We start from the raw sequence: 22,564 nt of genomic DNA, 5'->3' as shown, positions 1-22,564 counted from the left end.
TCACCTTAGACGGTTGAAAAAAGCGTAAATGTTTACATCGCATGTCACAACAGCAGCAAAGCTACGGTTCTGAAGCGGCAATGGAAATAACGTTATGGTTGGGGGGGTCACCACAACGTGAGCACTACAGCTTTAGCGAGGGTGAGAACCGCTGTTAGGAAAACTGTTGGTGTGTTCTGGGAAGAATCTGGTGCTGGACCTGTTGAAATGTGCTTCGCCTTGACAAGACTCCTAAAGGCAGAGGCTGGCAAGATGGAGAATGTTGTACCTCTGGGAAGAGGGTGGGGCAGTTAGCTCTGGGCTGTAAAGGCCAGGCTGGCATGCATTGAGTGGGTCGAGGTACATGCCATACACTTGGGAAAGCCCGTTTCTGCTCTTGACCTAACCAAAGCAGGGCTGCACACCTTCACCCTCAGTGGCGAAACGGTGTCTCTTCCTCCAGGAGGTCCACAGAAAGAGCTCAGAACTTGCGCGGTCTTCCTTCTTTCACCACAGGGCTGCAAGTCCTGGGCTAGCCGGTGGCTTCTGAAATGAACAGGAGTTCCGTCTATGGGTGCTCTCAAGATCCTGTATTGCCTACCGATGAGTGGGGCCATTTGTGGAAAGGCCAACCTCCTAGTAAAGATTGGAGCGCCGGGAGACATCCTCTCCCAGATGGAGCAGACCCTGATCTGGAGCTCAGGCCTGCCACGTGGGTGTGGATTTATCTATCAACTGCCGTCCTCTGACTGGATCCATCATCACCATTGTCTCACATTCAGCATATCCATCTCCCGCCATGTGCCAGCACTCCCTCAGAATCAGGGACAACACCAAATCCAAACAAGAGCCCTCACTCCTGAACAAGAGCCTAAGACTTACTACCTCATTCATCCCACAGGACAAGTTTTCCCCTCAGGTTTTTTTTTTTTCCCAAAATCTTATCCACATTGCAAGCCTTGGAACCTGAAACTCCAACCCCAGCACGAGAAAAGGAAGAATGAGCCAGTAAGGAGGAGGCAAGATTGAAGGGCTCCATTAAACTTGCAGTGGCACGGCTCTGCAAAGCACCAAGACACAGCTCAGACAAAGCAGCTAAAGCCCTAAGTGTAAGGGCAAGTGTCAAGCAGCAGTCAGGAGCCCAAGAAGGCTCTTCATCGGATTGGACAGCTGAGGAGCCTTTTCATCCTGTGATGGATCTATACAGGAGATTCACAAGACCTGTATGGCAGATGATGTGAAACTGAGTCACCCTGTCGCCAGATAGCAGGAGACAGCAGTGTGTGATAGTGCGATAGTTCAAGCATCCAAGCTCCTCTTGGTTTCCTGTTAAATATTTACCACAGCCAAAGAAATTTTCCTATACAGAGAGACATGTTATATGCTAATAGCAGTACAGCTAGATGTAACAAAATGTGATGCCAACACATTTTGTTCTGTAACGGAAATAATGAAAACCTAGAACTGCCAGAGTCCAGGAAATCTCCCAAACTCTCCGTAGGCTGGAAGGATGGCTCTGTGGTTAGGAGTACTTGCTGCTCCTCCAAAGAACCACCCACATCTGATGGCTCATAACCCCCTGATCCAATTCCAGGGAGTCTGACACCCTTTTCTGATATCCGCAGGCACTGTATACACACAGTGCACATACATACACACACACACACACACACACACACACGCACATAAAACATGTAGAAAAATCTAGGAAACATCTCCTGTTTTGTGTAAAGAAAGCTCATAAGTGTTCAGGAAAAAAAAATAACCAATGTATTAAGATAGACATTATGGGATAATATATGTCAAAACAAATAAAAGTACTATAAGCCACATTTTTAAAGTACTATAGGCCACTGGAATTTAAGATTCAATAGTGCATTCTATGTATGCATGGAATATCTGATGCTGACTTTGTCGCAAATTAACTCAAGAACAGGGAATTTGCAGCTTCCCTAGAAAGGAAATGGTGATTTAGAAGTAGTGGATGGAGATTAAATTAGTCAGCTCTGCATCACTGCAACAACACACCAGAGGTTGTATGTAAGGTTTAATATAAAGAAAGAGGTTTATTTGGCTTATATTTCTGGGTATGCAAGCCATGACTCTGCTAACACAATGAGATAATGACATCCGGTCATTATGATATCATAATGGTATTATGACATCATAACGGTATTACGACATCACAATTTTATTATGACATCATAATGGAATTGTGACATTATAAAGCTATTATGACATTATAAAGGTATAATCATATCATAAAGGCATTATTTCATCATAATGGTCTTATGACATCATAATCAATTTTATGATGTCATAATGGTCTTACAACATCATAGTGGCATTATGGCATCACAATAGCATTATTTTATCATAATAATGGTCTTATGACATCATAATGGTTTTATGACATCATAATGGTATTACAACATCAAAATGGTATTATAACATCAAAATGGTATTATAATATCATAATGATATTATTTCATCATAATGGTATTATGACATAATAATGTTATTTCATCATAATGGTATCGTGACATCAAGGCTGATATCATAATACCATAATTACATAATGACCTGGGCCTCTGATGAGGTTACAACATCCAAAGAACCTCCTGACACTGTCAAGCTGGAGCCAAGCCCTTACATAAGGACCTTTGGGAAACAACCACCCTAGGTACAGCAGAAATGATGGTGGTAACTATCCAGGCACAAAGACTTTGAAAGGAAATGAAGTTGAATGAATACTAAGTCACAAGGTCTGGGCCCACTTGGTCTATATAACAAATTCCTAACCATCCAGGACCATACAGAAAGACCTTGTCTCCCCACGCCTAACGGTACAGAGGGTAAAGAAGAAAGGGTGAAAAGCATAGCAAGTGGGTTGGGTTTCTGTGTGTGTCTGGAAGCATAAGCGTGTGGATGGAGAAGAAATGATTCTGGGTTAATGGCTGGACACACTTAGGGTTCTTTGGTACTAAAGGTCGCAGATGACAGGAGTGCTAGCAAGGTGATATACTTGTCTTTAGCCACAGTCAGTTCCCCAAGCTCAAGCAAGAAGTAGATAGAGAGTAGAATGTAAACATGACTGAGGCTTTTCCTACTCCGTGTTTTAAAGGAAGGGAAAGTCAAAAGAATTATAGGGGCTCTTGGCTCCTCCCTATTCCAGAGACGTCTCTTCATGCTTATGAGATGGCTGGTTACCAGCCTGCTCATCTGGCAAGGTGGAGATTGTTGCCATCAATGACCCCTTCATCAACCTCAACTGCAGTATGACTCTACCCATGGCAAGTTCAACAGCACAGTCAAGGCTGAGAACAGAAAGCTCGTCTAGGAGCAAGATCCCACTAGCATCAAATGGGGTGATGCTGTTGCCGAGTATGTTGTGGAGTCTACTAGTGTCTTCACAACCATGGAGAAGGCAGGAGCCCACTTGAAGGATGGGGCCTGAAGGGTTATCATCTCTGTCCCTTCCTCCGATGCCCCCGTGTTTATGATGGGCATGAACCAGGAGGAGTAAGACAACTCACTCAAGATTGTCAGCAATGCTTCCTGCACCACCAAGTGCTTAGCCCCCCCGGCCAGGGTCGTCTATGACAACTTTGGCATCATGGAAGGACTCATGACCACAGTCCATGCCATCACTGCTACCCAGAAGTCTGTGGATGGCCCCTCTGGAAAGCTGTGGCCATGGGGCTGCCCAGAACATCATCTCTGCATCACCTGGTGCTGCTTAAGCTGTCGGCAAGGTCATCCCAGAGCTGAATGGGAAGCTCACTGGCATGGACTTCCTACCCCAACGTGTCTGTCATGGATCTGACATGCTGACTGGAGAAACCTGCCAAGTATGATGACATCAAGAAGGTGGTGAAGCAGGCATCCGAGGGCTCACTAAAGGGAACCCTGGGCTACACCGAGGACCAGGTCATCTCCTGTGACTTCAGCAGTGACTCCCACTCTTTCCACCTTTGGTGCTGGGGCTGGCATTGCCCTCAGTGACAACTTTGTAAAGCTCATGTCCTGGTGTGACAATGAATATGGCTACAGCAACAAGGTGGTGGCCCTCATGGCCTACATGGCCTCCAAGGAGTAAGAAGCCCTTGAACCACACACCCCAGCAAGGACACGAGAGCAAGAGGGAGGCCCTCAGCTGCTGAGGAGTCCCTGTCCCAACTCAGCTCCTGACACTGGCCATCTCCCTCACAGTTTCCATCCCAGACCCCCAAAATAGTGGGAGGAGCCCAGGGAGCCCTACTCTCTTGAATACCATCAGTAAAGTTCACAGCACCCTCAAAAAAAAAAAAGAAGAATTATAGGTTGGAAATAATGATTATAACAATTAATCTTGAGGCCAGCGTGGCATATATAGTGAGTTTAAGGCTAGCCAGAGACACACAATGAGACTCTGTCTTTAAACCCCACCACCCACCCCGAGACCCAATAAAAAGGAGACAGAGGAGGAAGAGGAAGTAGGGAGAGGAGGAGAAATAAAGTGTGCAGAAGAGAAGTGAAGCTAATAAAAAAAAAAACAGTGAAGCAGTGAGGGACAGTTACAAGACAAAGGGCTCAAGGGTTGCATGGCCTAGGAAGTCTCTAAGCTATTGGAATCTGGCTCCAGCACAGAGTGAGCTAAATACTGAGAGGGGAAAACTGCTGCATGTGTGTCTATGCGAGAAAGTCTGTCCCTCCCAGTGAGTCCCCAGCTAAGCAGTAACTAAGCTCATCTAAGCAAGAATGTGGCACAAACGCCCACCAGCACCCATCTTTATTTCAATCCTAACAGTCAGGTGGAGCCACAACTTTAGAGAAAGGTTAGGAATGGGTTTATTTTATACCATATGCCACTTTTCATTTCTTTTAAGCTTATGATCTTCATGGGTTTTGTTTGTTTTTTGTTTTTTGTTTTTTTTCTGTAGCGCTTGAGAACTGCTACCACACAGGCAACAGTTATAAAACTCCTTATCCCACCACTGAACTTGACTTTGGATTAGCTTTCTATCTCCCTTTGCCTAGAATTCTGATAAAAGCACAATGTCCGCTATGTTACTGAGAAATATTGACCACGGTAAAAATGACCTCTGACCTGGAAGGACAGAATAAAGTTAAAATACTAGTTTAGGAGACATAGTTTGGGGCTTCCCCTTACAAAGAAGGGTCCCAGTTCATACATGGTCCTTGGTTGATGTTTCAGTCTCAGCAAGAAAACATCAGATTGTGATGGAAATTGAAAAGACAGTTTAATCATTTATTTTGATACCATGTAGCTTTAAAAAAAAAAAAGCTGAAAGGCTTATATTGCCACAGTCATCCACAAGCACAGCAACGGTAAACATACACAGTCCAAAGACTAGTCCACACATATACACCTAATTTGCAGAAAGGTACCATTTTAGTTTCGATGTAGAAAACGCTTTTCCAGTAGACAATATGGATATGGGTTAGGGATAGGCAGAAAGTGTCACAATAGTGACAATGGGAAGGTATCATCACAGCAGGCAACAGTCAACTTTCCCAAAGAACTAAGCTTAGAAAATAGTAACAAGTGAGGCTTGCTCAAAAATGAAGGCAGGGAGGGGTACGCGGCAGGCTCTGAGGGGCAGGGGGGATTGTGAAATTATATTATAATCTTAAAGGTAAAAGACAATCCTACCTTCCTGGTGTTGGAGAGAGGTGCCTAAGAACACCCAGTGCTCTCTGAGGAGGCCAGCGCTCAGTTCCCAGCACTTACACGGCAGCTCACAACCAGCTGCAGCTCCAGTTCCTGGTGACCGGTTAAGGTCTTCTGGCCTCCTTCATCACCAGCAGTCACATGGTGTACATCAGAACATTTTTTTAAGTTTTTTTTTATTAATCTCTTATATTCATCAGAAATCAGTAACAGGATAAGTAAAAACCTGAAAGGGTGCCTGTGATACACATAAACAGAAGGGATTTGTGCCCTGAATGAAAAAAAAAAAATACCTATAAGTCAATGTGAGAAGCACAGACTGATTTAAACCAAATACAAAAGCTTCAAACAGGTAAAGCACAAAAGATGTTTAGATTACAATTACCGTGTGCACTGTTCTCGTTATAATTCACTGGAGAAATAGAAGAGGAACACGTAGAAGAAGAGGAAGAAGAAAAAGAAAACACAGGGTAATATTGCTTTTTACCCAGAAGAATGACCAAAATCAAAAGAGCTGTCGTGCAATCTCTTCCCTGAGCTACAGAATGTTCACACCCAACACACTATGTGGACAGAACGTGATTCATTTTTATCGACTTTAATTGCCTGCTTCCCCCCACCACCAACAACAACCAGCCACAAAGTAGCACACAAATCTACCAGAAGAAGGGTCATGAGGGCTCCCTTCTCTAGGATTTATTTTTACTCTTTCTAACTATGTGTATAATTTGTGTGAGTTTGTATGCGTGAGTGCGAGTCTCATGGAATTTGAAACAGGGTGTCAGCCCCCTGTGGCCATGAGTTGCCTGATGTCAGGGCCGGAAACTTAACTCAGGTCTGCTGCAAAAGCAACACCAGCTCCTAACACTGGAGCCCTCTCTCCAATCCCCGGAGTTAATGACCAAGAATTATAGGCCATTCAGTTGTGTCCATTAACAATAAAAACATAAACTATGATGCTTTAATATCCTTATTGCAACGAGAGAAATAAACTACCACACTCTGTAGCAACATGAATGAATATCACATGCTTAATTATGAAAGAACTAAACATAAGCCATCAAACAGTGCATACAGTATGATTCTGTGTTTATAAACAGATAAAATAATTTTGTTATGATACAGGTCAAAATCATACTTATCTTTGAGAACAGTGACCAGGAGAAGTAATTAAGGGGTTTCTGGTGTCAGGGAAGTATTCTGTGCCTCTACATACAAGATGGTTATTAGACAGACAGATAGATAGATGATAGATAGATAGATAGATAGATAGATAGATAGATAGATAGATAGATAGATAGATAGATATTTCGTGTGTGTGTGTGTATGTGTGTGTGTGTGTAAGAATTCATTGATCTGATCAGTTAAGACTTACATTCTGTACATAGTTTAATGTCACATTAAATATCTGAAAGTGGGCTGAGAAACAATGAAATTAACTAGGGTGACCTCATTACCCGAAGAGAAAAGAGCACTCAGCAGAGCACAAGCATTCATCGCAAATGAAAGATAAACTCATTTTTATTTCTACACCTTCACAAGAAACTACTATTCCAAAAAGTGTTGTAGTTTAACTGCATAGCTAACGTTTAATTGTTTGTGTTTCCACATATCTTATACTTGAGAACAAATTGTGGACTTATGGAGAGCAGCACACACAGCATCGAGGAGGGCTGCCAAACAAACACCCTCAGCCAGAGAATTCACAGACTACCAAGAAGGAGTCGCTGCAAGGGATGTCATTCCACTTGCCACTCGACAGAAGCACCACGCAGTCTTCAGCGCCGCCTACATTGTTGGGCTCACCGCCATTCCAATTAGTGTAGTCCACCTTGTTTCCCGTCAGATCCACAAAATTGTCTTCCCACTCCATATCTGTTATGCCCAAGAAGGCGTCATCTCTGGCCACGTTCAGGATGGCCTTGTTTTCCTTTTCGTTCCTAGGGGTGGCCATAGAGCCCTGGAATTGGGAGCACAAAGCCTTCGCTCTGTCAAAGCTCATCTTTTTACGACTGCTAATGAAGTACTTCTTCCCAACATGTTCAGCCAGAGCGAAGGTCAGCCCTGAAATGTAAAAAGGTGGGTGACATCGGCTTATCCTCTAGGCCACTCAGGTCAAATTCAAATTGAACTACGTATCTACTCCATTTTCTCTGAGCTTCATTCAAGAGACCCCTTGTGAAATGCTGACACAAATCAAAACATGCTTCTCTTACCTAAAATTTGACTGTTGTCCTCTTTTTTCCTTGTAGTCTTAATATATTAAAAAAAAAAAAACAGGTACAAAGCCTTTGTATGTTTAGATCTGTACTGTAGAGCACATGCTATCTGGAATTCTGAATTCTACCATTCTGTTAACTCACAAATAAACAAAAATGTCAGGGAATATCTGGACACAGCTGAAAGAAACATGATTGGCTCCTTCTCCTGGTCTAGATACCAGGATTAGAAAAGTGGCCCACAGTCTTTGAAAGACTCTACCTAGCAGCTTATCAAAGCAGATGCTGAGACTCAAAACAAACCTTCGGCAGAGTGCAGGGAATCATATGATAAAAGGGGGAGTTAGTATGACCGGAAGAGGACAGGAGCTCCACTAGGACAAAATATATCAGGGCACGGGGGTCCTCATTGAGACTGTTTCTCCAACCAAGGACCATGTATGGATATAACCTAGAACCCCTGCTCAGATGTAGCCCAGGGCAGCTCAGTATCCAAGTGAGTTTCCCTAGTAAGGAACTATAAGGAACTATTTCTGACATGAACTCAATGACTGGCTCCTTTACCTCCCCCTACCCACCCCCACCCCCCACTCCCCGCCAAGGGAGGAGCAGCCTTGCTAGGCCACAGAGGAGGACATTGCAGCCAGTCCTAAAGATACCTGATAAGCTAGGGTCAGATGGAAGGGGAGGAGGACCTCCCCTAGTAGGGGACTTGGAAATGGACAGGGAGGAGATGAGGGAAGAGAGGGTGGGATTGGGAGGGAATGAGGGAGGGAGCTACGGCTGGGATTAAAAGTAAATAACCTGTGATTAATATAAAAAAATAAAAAAAATAAAGAAAAGTGGCCACAGTTCATTTTGAGTGAGCAAAACCTGACTCTGCAGAACGGGGTCCTCATGTCAGACCCTCTGCGGTTATAAACTGCTTCTAGTGCTGCGCTACGGGAATCTGAGTACAAATAGTTTAATTCCCAATCTCCTCAATTTCTACCAAGCGACTGTTGGGATGAGACCAGGGGATCAGAACGTGAGCCTTTTTTTTTTTCAGGTCCTAGGAAATCACATGCTAGTAATATTCTGTCTTCCACCACTTCCAAAGTTTAAGCTGCCTGAAGAGTAAGCGAGGGTACTTACAGTTTCGTAAGCGTCCCACCTCTGATTTCAGGGCTTCGATTTCTGAATCAATTTGGCTAGAATCATATTCTATAAAATTAAGCAGTAAAAGGTAATGTTAGGACGAAGGACTCAAACTCTGCGTATTAGGGAGTGTGGTATCTTTTTTCAGATAAAAAAAGAATCGAGGTTTGCTTTTTGTTTTTAACATTAATAAACTTTAAAAGAAAAAAAAAAACGTTTTTCACCTGGCCTAAATAAAACACTAATCTTTTCCTGTTTTCTTAACAGGCAACTAAGAGCTAGTTTTTCTTGAAAATAATAATAATAAATAAATAAATAATAAAAAGACTTGACTCCTCACTTAGAATTACAAGGCATATAAAAAGTAGTTCTGCCAGCAATTTCATGATTTCCTGGTTTTTAATTGCTGAGTAGTATTCCATTGTGTAAATATACCACAATTTCTGTATCTATTCCTCAACTGAGGAACATTTGGATTGTTTCCAGATTCTGGATATTACGAATAAAGCTGCTATGAACATGCAAATGTCCTTATTGTGAACTTGAGCGTCTTTTGGATACATGCCTAGGAGTGGTATAGCTGGATCTTGAGCTAGCACTATTCTTAATTGTCTGAGAAAGTGCCAGATTGATTTCCAAAGTGGTTGTACAAGTTTACATCCCACCAGCAATGGAGTAGGGTTCCTCTTTCTCCACATCCTCTCCAGCATGTGTTAGAACTTGAGTTTTTTTATCTCAGCCATTCTGATGGGCGTAAGGTGAAATCTCAGGGTCCTTTTGGTTTGCATTTCCCTGATGACTAAGGATGTTGAATATTTCTTTTTTTTTTTTCAATGCAGTTTATTCAGGAACCTTGAACAATCATCTGACCCTGGGGAAAGCCAGCTCACAGCTTAAATAGCCTCTGGGTAGCCAGCCCCAGCATGCCACGTGGGCAATGCAGATAGGTCCACATACATGGAAGCAAGCCAGATCCTCAGCCTTAGCCAAATGTGGAGTTGTTTGTGACAGAGAGCACTCACCATCGGGAAGGTGGAAGGCGGAAACCAGCTCCATCTTTAAGGCGCGGCATTACGCAGCTCTCTACAGTTCCCCCTTTTTGTTTTAGACGCATCAGGCAAGAGTAGAGGTCTGATCTCTGATATTAGAAATAAATTGGGACTTTGTACTGATGTTCATTTAGGTGTCATCCACCCAAAGAGCATCAGACCCGTCCGATACCTTTTTCTCAGAGGCGGGACCTGGGGCATCAACCCGCATGCAATCAGACATGCTCTTCTCTGGGTCCAAAGCGACTGACCCTGAGTGCAGTGCTTAGCCTCGCATCCTGAGCGTAACATTTTAGCTTTTTATGGTAGCCAACCATGCTTGGGGAGACTGTCCTGCTTCAATGGCTGTAAAGGCCTGAATGGTCATGGCTGCATTACGCTGTTGTGAGACTCTAATCTTGCATATATACCACAGGCAAACCAAGGAGACCAACACCAGAAGGCCTGCTAACGCTACATTTCTTTAAGTGTTTCTCTGCCATTCAATTTTCCTCTATTGAAAATTCTGTTTAGCTCTATACCCCACATTTGAATTGGGTTACTTGATTTGGAATCTAGAAAAGATCATCCTGAGTGAGGTATCCCAGAAGCAGAAAGATACACACAGTATATACTTACTTATAAGTGAATATTAAACATATAATATAGGATAATCAAACTAAAATCTGTACACCTAAGAAAGCTAATCAAGAAGGAGGGCCCTGGGTAAGATGCTCAATCTTCATTCAAAAAGGCAAACAGGATGGACATCAGAAGAGGGAGAAAACAGGGAAAAGGACAGGCGCCTACCACAGAGGGCTTCTGAAAGCCTCTACCCAGCAGGTATCAAAACGTATGCTGAGACTCATAGCCAAATTTTGGGCATAGTGCAGGGAATCTTATGAAGGAAGTGGGAGATAAACACCTGGAGGGGACAGGAGCTCCACAAGGGGAGCAACAAAACCAAAAAATCTGGGCACAGGGGTCTTTTCTGAGACTGAAACTCCAAACAAGCACCATGCATGGAGATAACCTAGAACCCCTGCACAGAAGTAGCCCATGGCAACTCAGTGTCCACGAGATTTCCCCAGTAATAGGAACAAGGACTGTCGCTGACATGAACTCAGTGGCCTGCTCTTTGATCACCTCCCCCTGATAGGGGGAGCAGCCTTAACAATCCACAGAGGAAGACGATGCAGCCAGTCCTGATGAGACCTGATAGACTAGGGTTAGATGGAAGGAGAGGAGGACCTCCCCTATCAGTGGACTAGGGGAGGGGTATAGGAGAAAAAGAGGGAGGGAGGGTGGGATTGGTAGAGGATGGGGAAGAGGCTACAGCTGTGATATAAAGTGAATAAACTGTAATTAATAAAAAATCTGAAAATACATTCATAGAGTCATTAGACATATTCAGAAATAACAGACTGCTTTGATACCTGACAGAAAGCATATATATATATGCTTTCTATGTATATAACATATATAGAACATATATACAGTATATATCTATATATATAACATATATATAGATATGTATATCACATATATCACAACAGTGGCCTTTGGAAGCCTGCTGTTTCTGCACAGAAAATTGTGTGTCTAAATCATCTTGCATACACTCACACGGATGCTGATAATAGGCAAAACCACTAACACCAATCTCTGTGAACACATGGATAGACTCTTAAATGTCAACACAACATGAGAGAACAGTCAAAATGGACAAGTTTTAGCTACTGACATCACCGTGGAAGAATACCAAGAACAGAAGATTAAGTTAAAAGAAAAAAACCCAAGATGCATACTGTGTGGTATGAAAAATAAAGTTTTAAAATGGGAAAAAGGCAACTCTGTCAGTCTGTCTTCATTGTGTGCATGCTCCTCTTCTTTGGGCCACACCCCCTTACCTGTGCATGTCAGCAGGTTAGCTGGTCCCATACTGCCTTTCTAACCCTCAAAGAGGGTGCTCTTCAAGGATGACAGGGCAAAAATGTCCTCATTGGATCCCAGGAAGATCAAATTCTCACAGGACAGACCACCCCAAGATGAGGCAGTTACCCATGAGGCAAGACAATGCCGTGGGAATCAGTATTACACTTGTCGGAATCAGACCGGTCCCCTCAAGGGATGCTGGCAAAAAAGACTTCTTTAGCCTGCCTGTCTGAACCAGAACTGGGACAGTCGCCAGTGAAAGCATACCCAGAGCAGGACTGCTTAACTGTGAATTCTTTCTGTCCCTTGTTCTATTTGTTTCTATATTTAAGCCTAGCAACAGGCTGAGAATCAATGATACCTTTATTTGCTACTTTCTCAAATACTCATCCGTTTAATTGGTATATGGCAGTATGTGACCAGTCCTATCTTTTTGGAGGCATCAGAGCCCAAGCTTTTATCCTAAAAATTCTAGTCAGAGCCAGAAGTGATGACAAATGCCTTTCAGGCCACAGGCAGGTATATCTCTGTGAGTTCAAGGGTGCCTGGTGTGTATAAGTGAGTTCCAGGCCAGCCACGGATGCACAGTAAGACCCTGTCTAAGAAAATGAATGACGTGATTAATTAAATGAATGAATGAATTAATTAAATTCTAGTTCCATATACAAAGCTATTTCACGTACATGAAATATCACTAGCACATTAATGTATTCGCTGATTACAAGGCTTGATAACAGAAATGTGAGCAAGACCACTGACCATCGGCAAACAGCAGGTGCAGGTGAGAGCACAGCCAAAATCAGACCTTTTGTGGCTGACCCGTGGGATTATGGTTAAATAAATGGCTCTCTTCTTTACCTACTGAGTTTTGGATTGGTTTCTTAGAAGTGAAATATAACTTACATGCCTGCCAATCCACTTTGAGTAAAACAGACATTGTAAGCCCACACTGAGATCTAGTATTTTATCCTTGAGGTCAGAAATTCAGCTGAAGGAGACTGCTTAAGAAAACACAGAATCTGGACTCCCATCTCTTACAGAGTGCCTGGAAACAGGATTTCCTGAAAGATCTGCAAATATCTTCCCAGTCCTTGATGGAAACTGCCGCAGGCTCTGTGTCACCAGTGCTCAGGAAACTTGATCAGGGAGCAGAGCTGGACGTCTGCCCTTGCAGCATTGGGAAAACAGCACATCCCACCAACATTCTAGGTTCCCAGACCCGGAATGTTGTGAGACCACACGTTCTGAAATGACCGTCTTACCTACTTTCTCTCCACAGTCTCCTTTCTGCCCCACAGCTCCTTTTGACCCTGGAAGCCCTGGGGGTCCTGCAGGCCCTACCTTTCCAGGAGGGCCTTGCAAGCCTCTAATCCCTTGACCTGTTGGAAGACAAACAAAACGCTGGTCAATGTTTGTGGTTTTCCTCTTTTTCCAAAGCTTAATCCCCTGTGATGAGATAAGTCCCCTGTGTTCCTTGACACAGACCGACATGAGGTCCGCTTTCCAGGCCAGGCAACACAAACATCACACACTTGCAGGTGGGAGCCCAAGAGGCCAGAGACCTGAGGCTGTACCTCTTCTGAGCTACAGCATGTTGCTGACCAAAGTACAACAAGCCTAATCAAACCTTCCTCTCCTTGTATCCCTCATCAGTCTCCTCTGGAATGGAGAGTCAGAGAAAGGGGATGCAGAGATGGCTCAGGGGCTAAGCGCATGTGCTGCTACTGCAGAGGTCCTGAGTTCCGTTCCCAGCACCCGTCCGGGGAGCTCACAACTGCCGGTAACTGCAGCTTCAGGAGGATACTATGTTTTCCATCTCTAAGGTGGCCTACCACCTTGTTCCATATACAAAGCTATTTCACTGTGTTTGACTGTATTGATTACAGTGCACTGGGTCATAGTCATTTTTATTGTCGTAAAAGGTATATAACATCCCAATTTGACTATTATTAAATGTGTACGTCAGTAAGAACATTTATGTTGTTACAAGGTCGCCATAACCGTCTCCAACAATACTTCATCATCCCAAACTGAAATTCTACATATTAAACAGTAGCTACTCGAGTGTGCACGAGCATGCACATACACTTTTAAAACTAAATTTTTGAAGAGCAAAGAAAACAGCTTACTGCACACCTGGTTCTCCCTTTTCTCCCTTGGCACCGTCATGTCCATCTCTGCCTGGTAAGCCATTCAGGCCTGGAGAACTACAGGCAATCACAGGGCAGGTGCTTGGGGAAGCTTCAGTTACAGTCTCTGCATAAGATGCTGTTACCAGACACAGGAGAAGGGAAGATGAGAACAGGGACATGGTCCTCACCCTGGTGTGGGAAAAATCATGAAAAATTATCTCATCCCGTTCAGTTAATCATCATGTAACCACAACCTTGCCTCTGTCCTATAACTTGGGGACAGATAGTGTCCAGATTGGGCGTTTTGAAAATTAAGCATTCCTTATAATACTGTGTAGTTACTATTTTAACAAAAATAGGCACAATAGCATGCATTCAGTGAAGGCCCTTCTGAAGGAGGCCACCAGTGTCCAGGTCTCTAGTATCATGGCAGACAGGTTGTGAATGTTTCTCTCACAGCAACAAGAGCGAGATGCTTCTCATTGCCAACTCACTAACACCTGATGGCTTGAGTGAACTTCTTGGTCTTTCATTTCCACAAAGCAAGGCAGGATTGCTGGGGAACTCCATCTCTCTGTCAATTTCTCTCTAATAGATTCCTCTCTACGTTCTAGCTTCTGCATGCCAAAACTGCTGACAAGCGGACACCCTGCCTTGAACCCCTCTCTCAACACCTCCTCTGTCCCTCAAGACTTTCTTCTGACTGCTCCTCGCAGGAAACCATAACAGCTGAGCCCTAAAAGTCTTAGGTCCCACGACACTTTCTGTAAAGTCATCTTTGCAAACAAGCAGTTGAGAAAACTCCAACGCCTCCAGGCGAGCAGAATTAGTGCTGCCACCAACATGATTTCTACCTGAATGCCTCTCACCTCAGGCCTCCAGAGATTGACCACATCCCTAGACTTTAGATATAGGAACCCAAATCCACTCACCAGAAATGACTTCCAGGGCTTTGGCACAGCAAGGATTCAGCAGCAAGGAAGCTCTCCTTCAACCTGGAACTCTCGACAAAGAACTCAGAGTGAGGGAGGAGCTGAACCTGACTTTTTAAAAAAAGACAATCCAAGCTGACCTTCAACCCCAGATTAATAAGCAACTGTCATCGGGACTGTAGCATACGCTCCTCAGGAGCATTCCCCAGAGGCCTCCAATGAGTGCAACTTGGCTGTCCACCTTCCTACAGTACTAGCTCCCCTCTAACTGACATCCATTTGGCTGATTTTCAGCACTTGACTTGCTATGAAAAGTAGTCTCAAGGGGTTAGTCATATCAATCTTCTTGCTTCCAACACAGAAATACACACGAACCTGTACATATGCTCTCTGCACACTCACATATGTATGCACTTGCATACACTATAAAGCTTTCTCGTCTACTCAAAGATTCTAGTCTCAGAGAAACTCACTGTGACCTTTTCTAAACTGGTTCTACCCAGTCCTCTTACCCTAGGCTGTGTTTGACTGTATTGATTACAGTGTACTGGGTCATAGCCATTTTTGTTGTCGTAAAAGGTATATAACATCCCATTTTGACCATTATTAAATGTGTAAGTCAGTAAGAACATTTATGTTGTTACAAGGTCACCATAACCATCTCCAACAATACTTCATCATCCCAAACTGAAATTCTACACATTAAACAGTAGCTACTCAACTCTCACCTCCTTACCATCTCTGGTAACTGCTGTTTTACTCTCTGTCTCCAAGAAGTTAAATATCTTAGATGGAGCACCTTGTTGGAATCTTGCAATAATTATTGTATGGGCTCTGGTTTGTTATTTTTAGGATAGTGTCTTCCAATTTCATCTGTTACTTGACTTCATTCTTTTTTGAGGCAAAGTAATATTCTATGTATCATATATTTGGAAACTTCAGTTTTGTAGCCCAAATTACAAAAAGAAAAAAGAAAAATTTCTTCATCTGTGAATGATAATCTGATCTGTCATATAATGGAAAATCCTGAGGGGAAAAAATAGAATAAATTACTTATTTGTGCAATGAAGCATAAATCTCATAGGTCTATGTTAAATAAAAGAAGTTCAATTTCAAGTGTTTACAAACTGTGTTATTCTACGAAGTGGTTAAATTAAATCCACAGAGAAGAAAGTAGTGGTTGGCATAGATCTCAGGATGCTATCAGTTTAAAGTTGTCCAACAAGAAGATTTTATTTTGTGGTTGTGACATAAATCTATGATTTTTTTTTAAGTTTCATAGGAGTCACAAGAACAAGAGACACATAAATCATTAACCCCCCAAACATCTATATCTTACTATTTGATTGTCCCAGTCTGTTTTTGTAGTCTTGATATTTGCCCTACATTTCACAGATCAGAACCTGTGAATAAACGACAGATGAAGGGCCCATGGAAATCCTCATGTAATAGTTCCACAGCTTGTGTGAGATTCAGATGATGTCAAAAGAAAGGCATTTCAAAAAGGACTATCAAATACTGTGCCTTTCAGAGAATAGTCGTGGTCCTGTTAGACTCGGTTTTCTTGAAGTTTCACAAAGTGAATAACCTGGAATGTGGACTGAAGGGAAGGGAATCATCGACGCGATGAAGTCACCTGTGAGATCCACCTGGTAAGGAATAAAACTCCAGCCAATCGTAGCAGAGCTTACAAACTTCAGGTGTTCTCCAAGGGTCTTTAGAGGAATTCTCCCCCACCAAAAAAAAAAAAAAAAGCCCTTTTTCTATTTTTTAAGATTTGTTCTGTCTATGGTGACGAGAAAGACTAAGGAGAAACAGAACTGGACACTACAGAAGAAAGAGAAAATTACCTGATCATCTAAGTGACCGATGAGAGTGGCCAGTTGACTCAAGAAGGTGAACAAATCTGAGAGACGTTTGGGAAGTACAGACGGTTGAGCTCAGGAATTAGCTCAGTGTGAAACGATGAGAAATTCTGTACACGAGTTTCTGACTTGAGTACCTAAGGGCCGTTCAGCCGAGATGGGAAGCCAAGGCAAATGAAGAGCAGCTAGGGAAAGGAGACAATGGCGGGTCAGGGACAGAAGGTAAGATCAATAGTTGGTACCAGGTCATGCTGGTGGTGCTGTCTTTGATCACTGAATCTGTTTTTCACTTTGTTTGTTTTTTCTTTTGTGTGTACTTAGTCCCAAGGTGCGGAAACTGCCCTTTGGACCCTGCCCATAGCACGCCTAGAACTAGGCTGTGAGGGGGGATGGACACCTGGACGGGCTTTCAGCCTGCCCGCTAAACCACAGAGCTAAGGGCCGGTCGCATTAACAGCTTCTCCCCAAGACTCTCATAGGGCTGTTACTCCACAAGACAAAGTCACTAGAAAGGACTGATAACTAACATCTAATAATTAACACTGATGAAGAAATACGATCTGAACATCCAAAATAGGCAGGAGATGATACAAAAGCAATGGAGGAGAAATCTTAAAACAAACAATGTCATAATTTAAATCCTAAGCATAACCAGGATGTATTCAGCTAAAGAATATATTAGGAAAACAGGGCCTAGGCAGGGTGGAAGACGTTCCAGTGTTAGGAACTTGGACAAGCGAAAGTTGGGAGACAAGTATTAATGAAAAAGGATAACAATGAGAGATGGTGCAGCACACCTTTGATCCCAGAGCTTGGGAGGGAGAGAAGGCAGGTCTCTGTGAATTCAAGGCCAGTCTGGTCTACTACATAATGAGTTCCAGGACAGCCTGAGCTATGAAAGGAAGAAAGGAATACAGGAATAAGGCTTTCTGACACATAAAAACTGAACTGTAGAGGCTGCATTCAGCACCTCAAATAATCACAGGCAAGCAAGGGGGAAGAAGCAGAGATTGTCAGCGCAGTGTGCCTCGTGCGGGAACGCCAGGTAGAGGCCACAGCGGTACGGTGACCTCTCTACGCTCCCAAAAATGTCAGGGCTTGTGAGTACTTAGGCAGTCGCTAATGAGATCAAGTCTCCTTCTTTATAGAATTAAACAAAATATTTGCCCAACATTTTTTTCTCTTTTTATTACTGTGTCCATCTACATGTAATAGTAAAGCTTTAGCTCAACTGGAGACAAGGATGACCCTTAAATGAGAAAATGTGTGTGTGTGTGTGTGTGTGTGTGTGTGTGTGTGTGTACAATTAAAGAAAAAAGAAGCTAACAAAGGGGGGTACAGGAGAAGGTTTGTAGGGAGAAAAAGGTGGAATGATGTAATTATATCACAATATCAAAAATAAAATGTTCTTTAAATTTTTTTTAACATAAAAAGTGCTGTTGAAATCCTAAGATTCATATGTAAGCACAAAATACCCCAGATTGCCGAAGAAATGTTCAACAAAAACAATACTGCTAGAAGTATCATCACCACATCTGATTTCAAGCTATCTTACAGAGCTATAGGAGCAAAAACAGCATGGTACTGGCACAAAAACAGACACGTCAGTCAACGGCATAGAATAATGAACCAACATAAATGCCCACGCTATGATTACATGATTTTTGACAAGGATGCTAAAAGTACACATTCGAGAAGAAAAAAACAAAACAAACAAAACAAAAAAAGAAACAACTCTAACAAATGGAGCTGTGAAAACTGATTTCAACATGTAGAAGAATGAAACTTGATCTTTACCTTTCACCCTACCCCAATCCATCAACTCCAGATAAAAGCAAAATTTTAAAAAAGACCCTGACACAAGGCCTGAAGCTCTGTAACTCCTAGAGGAAAACGTAGGAAGTGCATGTCAAGGTACAAGGAAAGTAAAGACTTGCAGAACAGGACTCCAGTTACTCAGGAAATAAAACCAACAATCAATGAATAGAACCTCATCAAAGTAAAACGCTCCTGTACAGCAAAAGAAACTATCACGGGAAGAGACAGCCTATAGAGTGGGAAAAATCATCATCTACGCATCTGACAGAGGATTAACTTATAAAACATACAAGGAACTCAAAAGACTAAACACCAAGCAGGGAACCAATTGTAAAACTGGGTATGGAACTGAGAAAAGAGTTCTCAAAAGTAAACATAAAAACAGCTAATAAACATTGTTAAAGGTGTTCAGTATCCTTAGCTACCAGGGAATTGGAAGTTAATTTTGTAATTCCATTTAATTCAGGTATAATGTATAATAAGGAACGTGTAATAAGGAAAACAAACGCCAACAGTTACTGATGAGAGCGCGGTTGCGTTTACACTCTCAGCGTTGGTAGGGTTGTAAACTGGTACAACCACTAAATCAATGTGGAGGCTTCTTGAAAAGCTAAAAACAGAATTACTGTGTGACCCAGCTATAGCACGCCTGAGCACAGAACTAAGGAAAACACCTACTATGCTTGAGCAAATACCTACTATGAGAATAGTTGCATGTTCATGTTCTTTTCTGCTCTAGTCATAATAGCTAGGAACCAGTCTAGACATCCATCAACTGATGAACGATTAATGAGCCTGTGATACACATATGCAATGGAGTTTTACTTGGCTGTAAAGAAAAAAATGATTTTTGCAGAAAACTTGGTAGACTCGGAAGCTATTATGCTAAGCAAGGTAGCCCAGTCCCGGAAGGACCAATGCTGCATGTTCTTTCTCATATGGCAATCCTAACCTCAATTTTTTTACATTTGTGTATTTACTTTGGAGCGTCTGGAAGAGAGGAAGCTAGAAAGAGACCGTAAAAGAGGGGAGGAAAAAAGAAGCTTTGGGGTATCAGTAGGACATATGTAATGAGGGAATATGGGAGGTAGAAAGGATTAGGAGGGGATAGGTCCGGTGAGAGAGGAGGAGGAGGAGGGAGCATGGGAAGGGCCAACCAAAACTAAGGATGTACAAAAAAGCCGCATGAAAACTGTGTTAGAACACAGTCAAGAGTGATGCGTGAACAATGTGGCAGAGACTCCAGGAAGAAAAGGCAGAGGGTCTCCTGCCTCAGGTGCCTGTTTTTCCCTGATTCATTCTTGGACATGAGTTTGTGCCCTCCTGTAACATGTTTATTCCTGTGGGGTGTCAGAACACAGCTATGGAACCCGGTCTGGTGAAAGGATATGCCGAGCGCTGTCCTCAGCGTGCCCTGAATCTGGATATGGCCTCTGCCTTGCTTTCATTCCCTCCCAGATATAATCTATGCTATACGCCAGGCAATTGTGTTTAGACTGGCCTGTCCTGAGAAAGTTCTGGGGAAGGGGCTGCCCGGTTCATGTTTAGTACGTGCTTACTGACATTTATGTACATGTTTTTCTGATCATGTTATACGGATCCTGTTTTTCAAAACTCAAACAGCCTTCCTTGGATGATTGCTTTTTTGTTACATTTATATATAAAAAGTACACTGAAACTGGAGTAAGGCTGTCTATAACATTAGACTGTTATTTATTTATTTATGTATTTAAGTGTGAATAGTGGTATATCTTGCATCGATAAATAATGTTCTCCCAAAAGCTGTAGGTTATTAAACAAAAGAACCCAGTGCAGGGAACAGGATGCCTCCCTGTGAATTATGGAGCAGGAAAGCTCCGGAGACCCCAAAGTACTAGGTGCTGCTCCTCACGGCTCTTTGTTGCCCACCAGAACCAGGATCCACGACTGTATTGCTGCAGACACCGTATAATTTACTTGCAAGACATGGAAAAATCAAGCTGAAGCCAGGCTGGCAGTTTCCTCTCATTCGCTAGCCTCTGCGGTGCTGAAGGGTGTGGGAGAAAAGGCTGGGGGAGAAAAGCCTTCAGGGTCTTACCCAGGCGTGGACCTGGATGCTACCACACCCCCCTGCCAGGCAGAGTGTATACGGCAATGCGATGGCCGTGCTGCCGGCAGAGGCTGACCAGCTTCGTTCAGGTTGTGCGTAAGGCCTGCGCCATCGGAATGAATCCATGCCTGGCACTATAACCCATCCAGAGCCTGTGACTGAGAGGATCGTAGGCTAGGCACCCGCGTAACCTAATTGCCTTCTAAACACTGGTTTGTGCCCATAGGTTATTGTTCAGTCCGCCTTCCTTCCTGAAGCTTTTTTTTTTTTTTTTTTTTTTTCAGAATGTAAAGTGGTTGATGACATGACGAAACTCAGAACTGGTCAAAATGCTGGGAATATTGGGTGCCAAATCCCAAACAAGACACTTCTATCACCCCGTCAAAGCCTCGGGAAACATCACAGAAGAGGAAAGGACCTAAGAGTCAGGGGAGGTATCTTAGTGTCTTTTCCTGCACCGTAATAAAATATTGACAAAAGTCACTTAAGGGTTGACAGCTCAGCGCATAAAGGTTTCTGCCACCAAGGCTGACTATCAGTGCCTAATTCCTCTGACCCACACGGTAGCAGGAGAAAACCAGCTCCACACACGCATCCTGCCTGCACATTCCCACACACCTACACAAAACAAACAAAATACATCTTTTCAAAGCAACGTGAGGGAGAGGAGGGTCGCTCGTGCTCACAGTGTACGGGCACAGTCCGTCACGGAAGGGAAGTCAAGACAGCAGGAGCTTGAAGCCACTGGCCACATCACATCTGCAGCCGGGAGCAGAAGGTTATGCATTCCGTGACGAGCTGGCTTTCCCTGCTTGGCTATTCTGATAGCGAACGGGAGTGACAAACACGGACCCTTCAACAGTCTGTGATACAAGGACACACTTGTCCTCGCTGTTATTAAGAAGGCACTTGTAGCCAGGTGTGGTGGTGCCTTGCTTTAATCCCAGCCCTCCAGGAGGCAGAGGCAGGCAGATCTCAGTTCGAGGCCAGCCTGGTCTACAGCGTGAATCCAGAGCAGCTAAGGCCTGTCCATGTCACTAGGGTTCCTTCTGAGCTACTCAACCCCACCACCTGGCCTGCAACCCGGAGTCCTCTGTAGAAGTACAAGGTTGGTAAGTGCAGAAACTACCTCCGCTTCCTGTTTGAGGGCTTTTTTTGAGCCCAAACATCTACAAAATGAGGGGAGAGTGCAAGGAATGGTGATGAAAGGCAGGGACCTGAGAAGTCTCAGAAATGCGGCTGACCAGCACCTGGCCAGCAAGACAAGCCATTCTCTAGAATGGCTGGCTGCCTCTGTCCTCCCCACCCCCCACTCCCCGCAGCTAGGTTAAGCTCTCAACTGTCAGTTGTCCTCAGCATTCTCCCAGTCATCCATCTCTGCAGTAAACCACTCACCTGGATGGCAACAAGAAGTTTTTCTGGCAGAGAGAGATGGCACGACTCATCGATGGGATAAGTTAGTGCTTCGAAGGCGATCTGATAACGTGTCCCTTAGTAAAGCAACAGTAAAGTTGGTGGTAATTGCCAACTTGACAGACTGTTTCTGCTGGCTAGAGATGAGATGTGAGGCAGTTTTCCGGCCTTAGCCGGCTGCCTTCTCAGATCGCAGGTGCTCTGAATGAACCGTGAAGACTCGGATCCTCTCTCTCTCTTCACCGGCCCTGTGGTGGCAAGGATCCTCACTCTGCTTCTCCATCTGTGTGTTTGTTGATTTACTGTATGAGCAGGTGCGTCTGTGTGTGCATTCCTGTGGGAGGTA

The 22,564-nt window shown here is 43.5% G+C and overlaps 1 protein-coding gene and 1 pseudogene across 2 annotated transcripts; one reads left to right on the top strand and one right to left on the bottom strand.

Annotated features, from left to right (window-relative positions):
• The first annotated feature begins 549 nt into the window (after positions 1-549).
• LOC110554967 (glyceraldehyde-3-phosphate dehydrogenase-like) lies at positions 550-4,078 on the top strand (annotated as a pseudogene).
• A 3,078-nt stretch (positions 4,079-7,156) lies between these two features.
• Mbl2 (mannose binding lectin 2) lies at positions 7,157-17,099 on the bottom strand. 2 transcript variants are annotated; one of them, XM_021647896.2, is made up of 7 exons: positions 16,884-17,099; positions 15,762-16,059; positions 15,034-15,096; positions 14,106-14,290; positions 13,232-13,348; positions 9,007-9,075; positions 7,157-7,717 (listed from the first exon to the last, which is right to left on the bottom strand). In XM_021647896.2, exons 2-7 carry the CDS (start codon positions 15,770-15,772, stop codon positions 7,344-7,346), a joined length of 819 nt encoding a protein of 272 aa, XP_021503571.1. In that variant the 5' UTR covers positions 15,773-16,059; positions 16,884-17,099; the 3' UTR covers positions 7,157-7,343. The 2 variants fall into 2 exon arrangements, with proteins under 2 accessions (XP_021503571.1, XP_060244306.1); XM_060388323.1 differs by having other exon boundaries at positions 15,770-16,059; positions 16,884-17,071.
• Between the last annotated feature and the right edge of the window lie 5,465 nt (positions 17,100-22,564).

Source organism: Meriones unguiculatus, chromosome 1 (assembly GCF_030254825.1).
Source record: "Meriones unguiculatus strain TT.TT164.6M chromosome 1, Bangor_MerUng_6.1, whole genome shotgun sequence".
In the NCBI taxonomy this organism is placed as follows: domain Eukaryota; kingdom Metazoa; phylum Chordata; class Mammalia; order Rodentia; family Muridae; genus Meriones; species Meriones unguiculatus.
The sequence above is the reverse complement of the archived record's forward strand: the minus strand, read 5'-3'. Positions and strand labels throughout refer to the sequence as shown.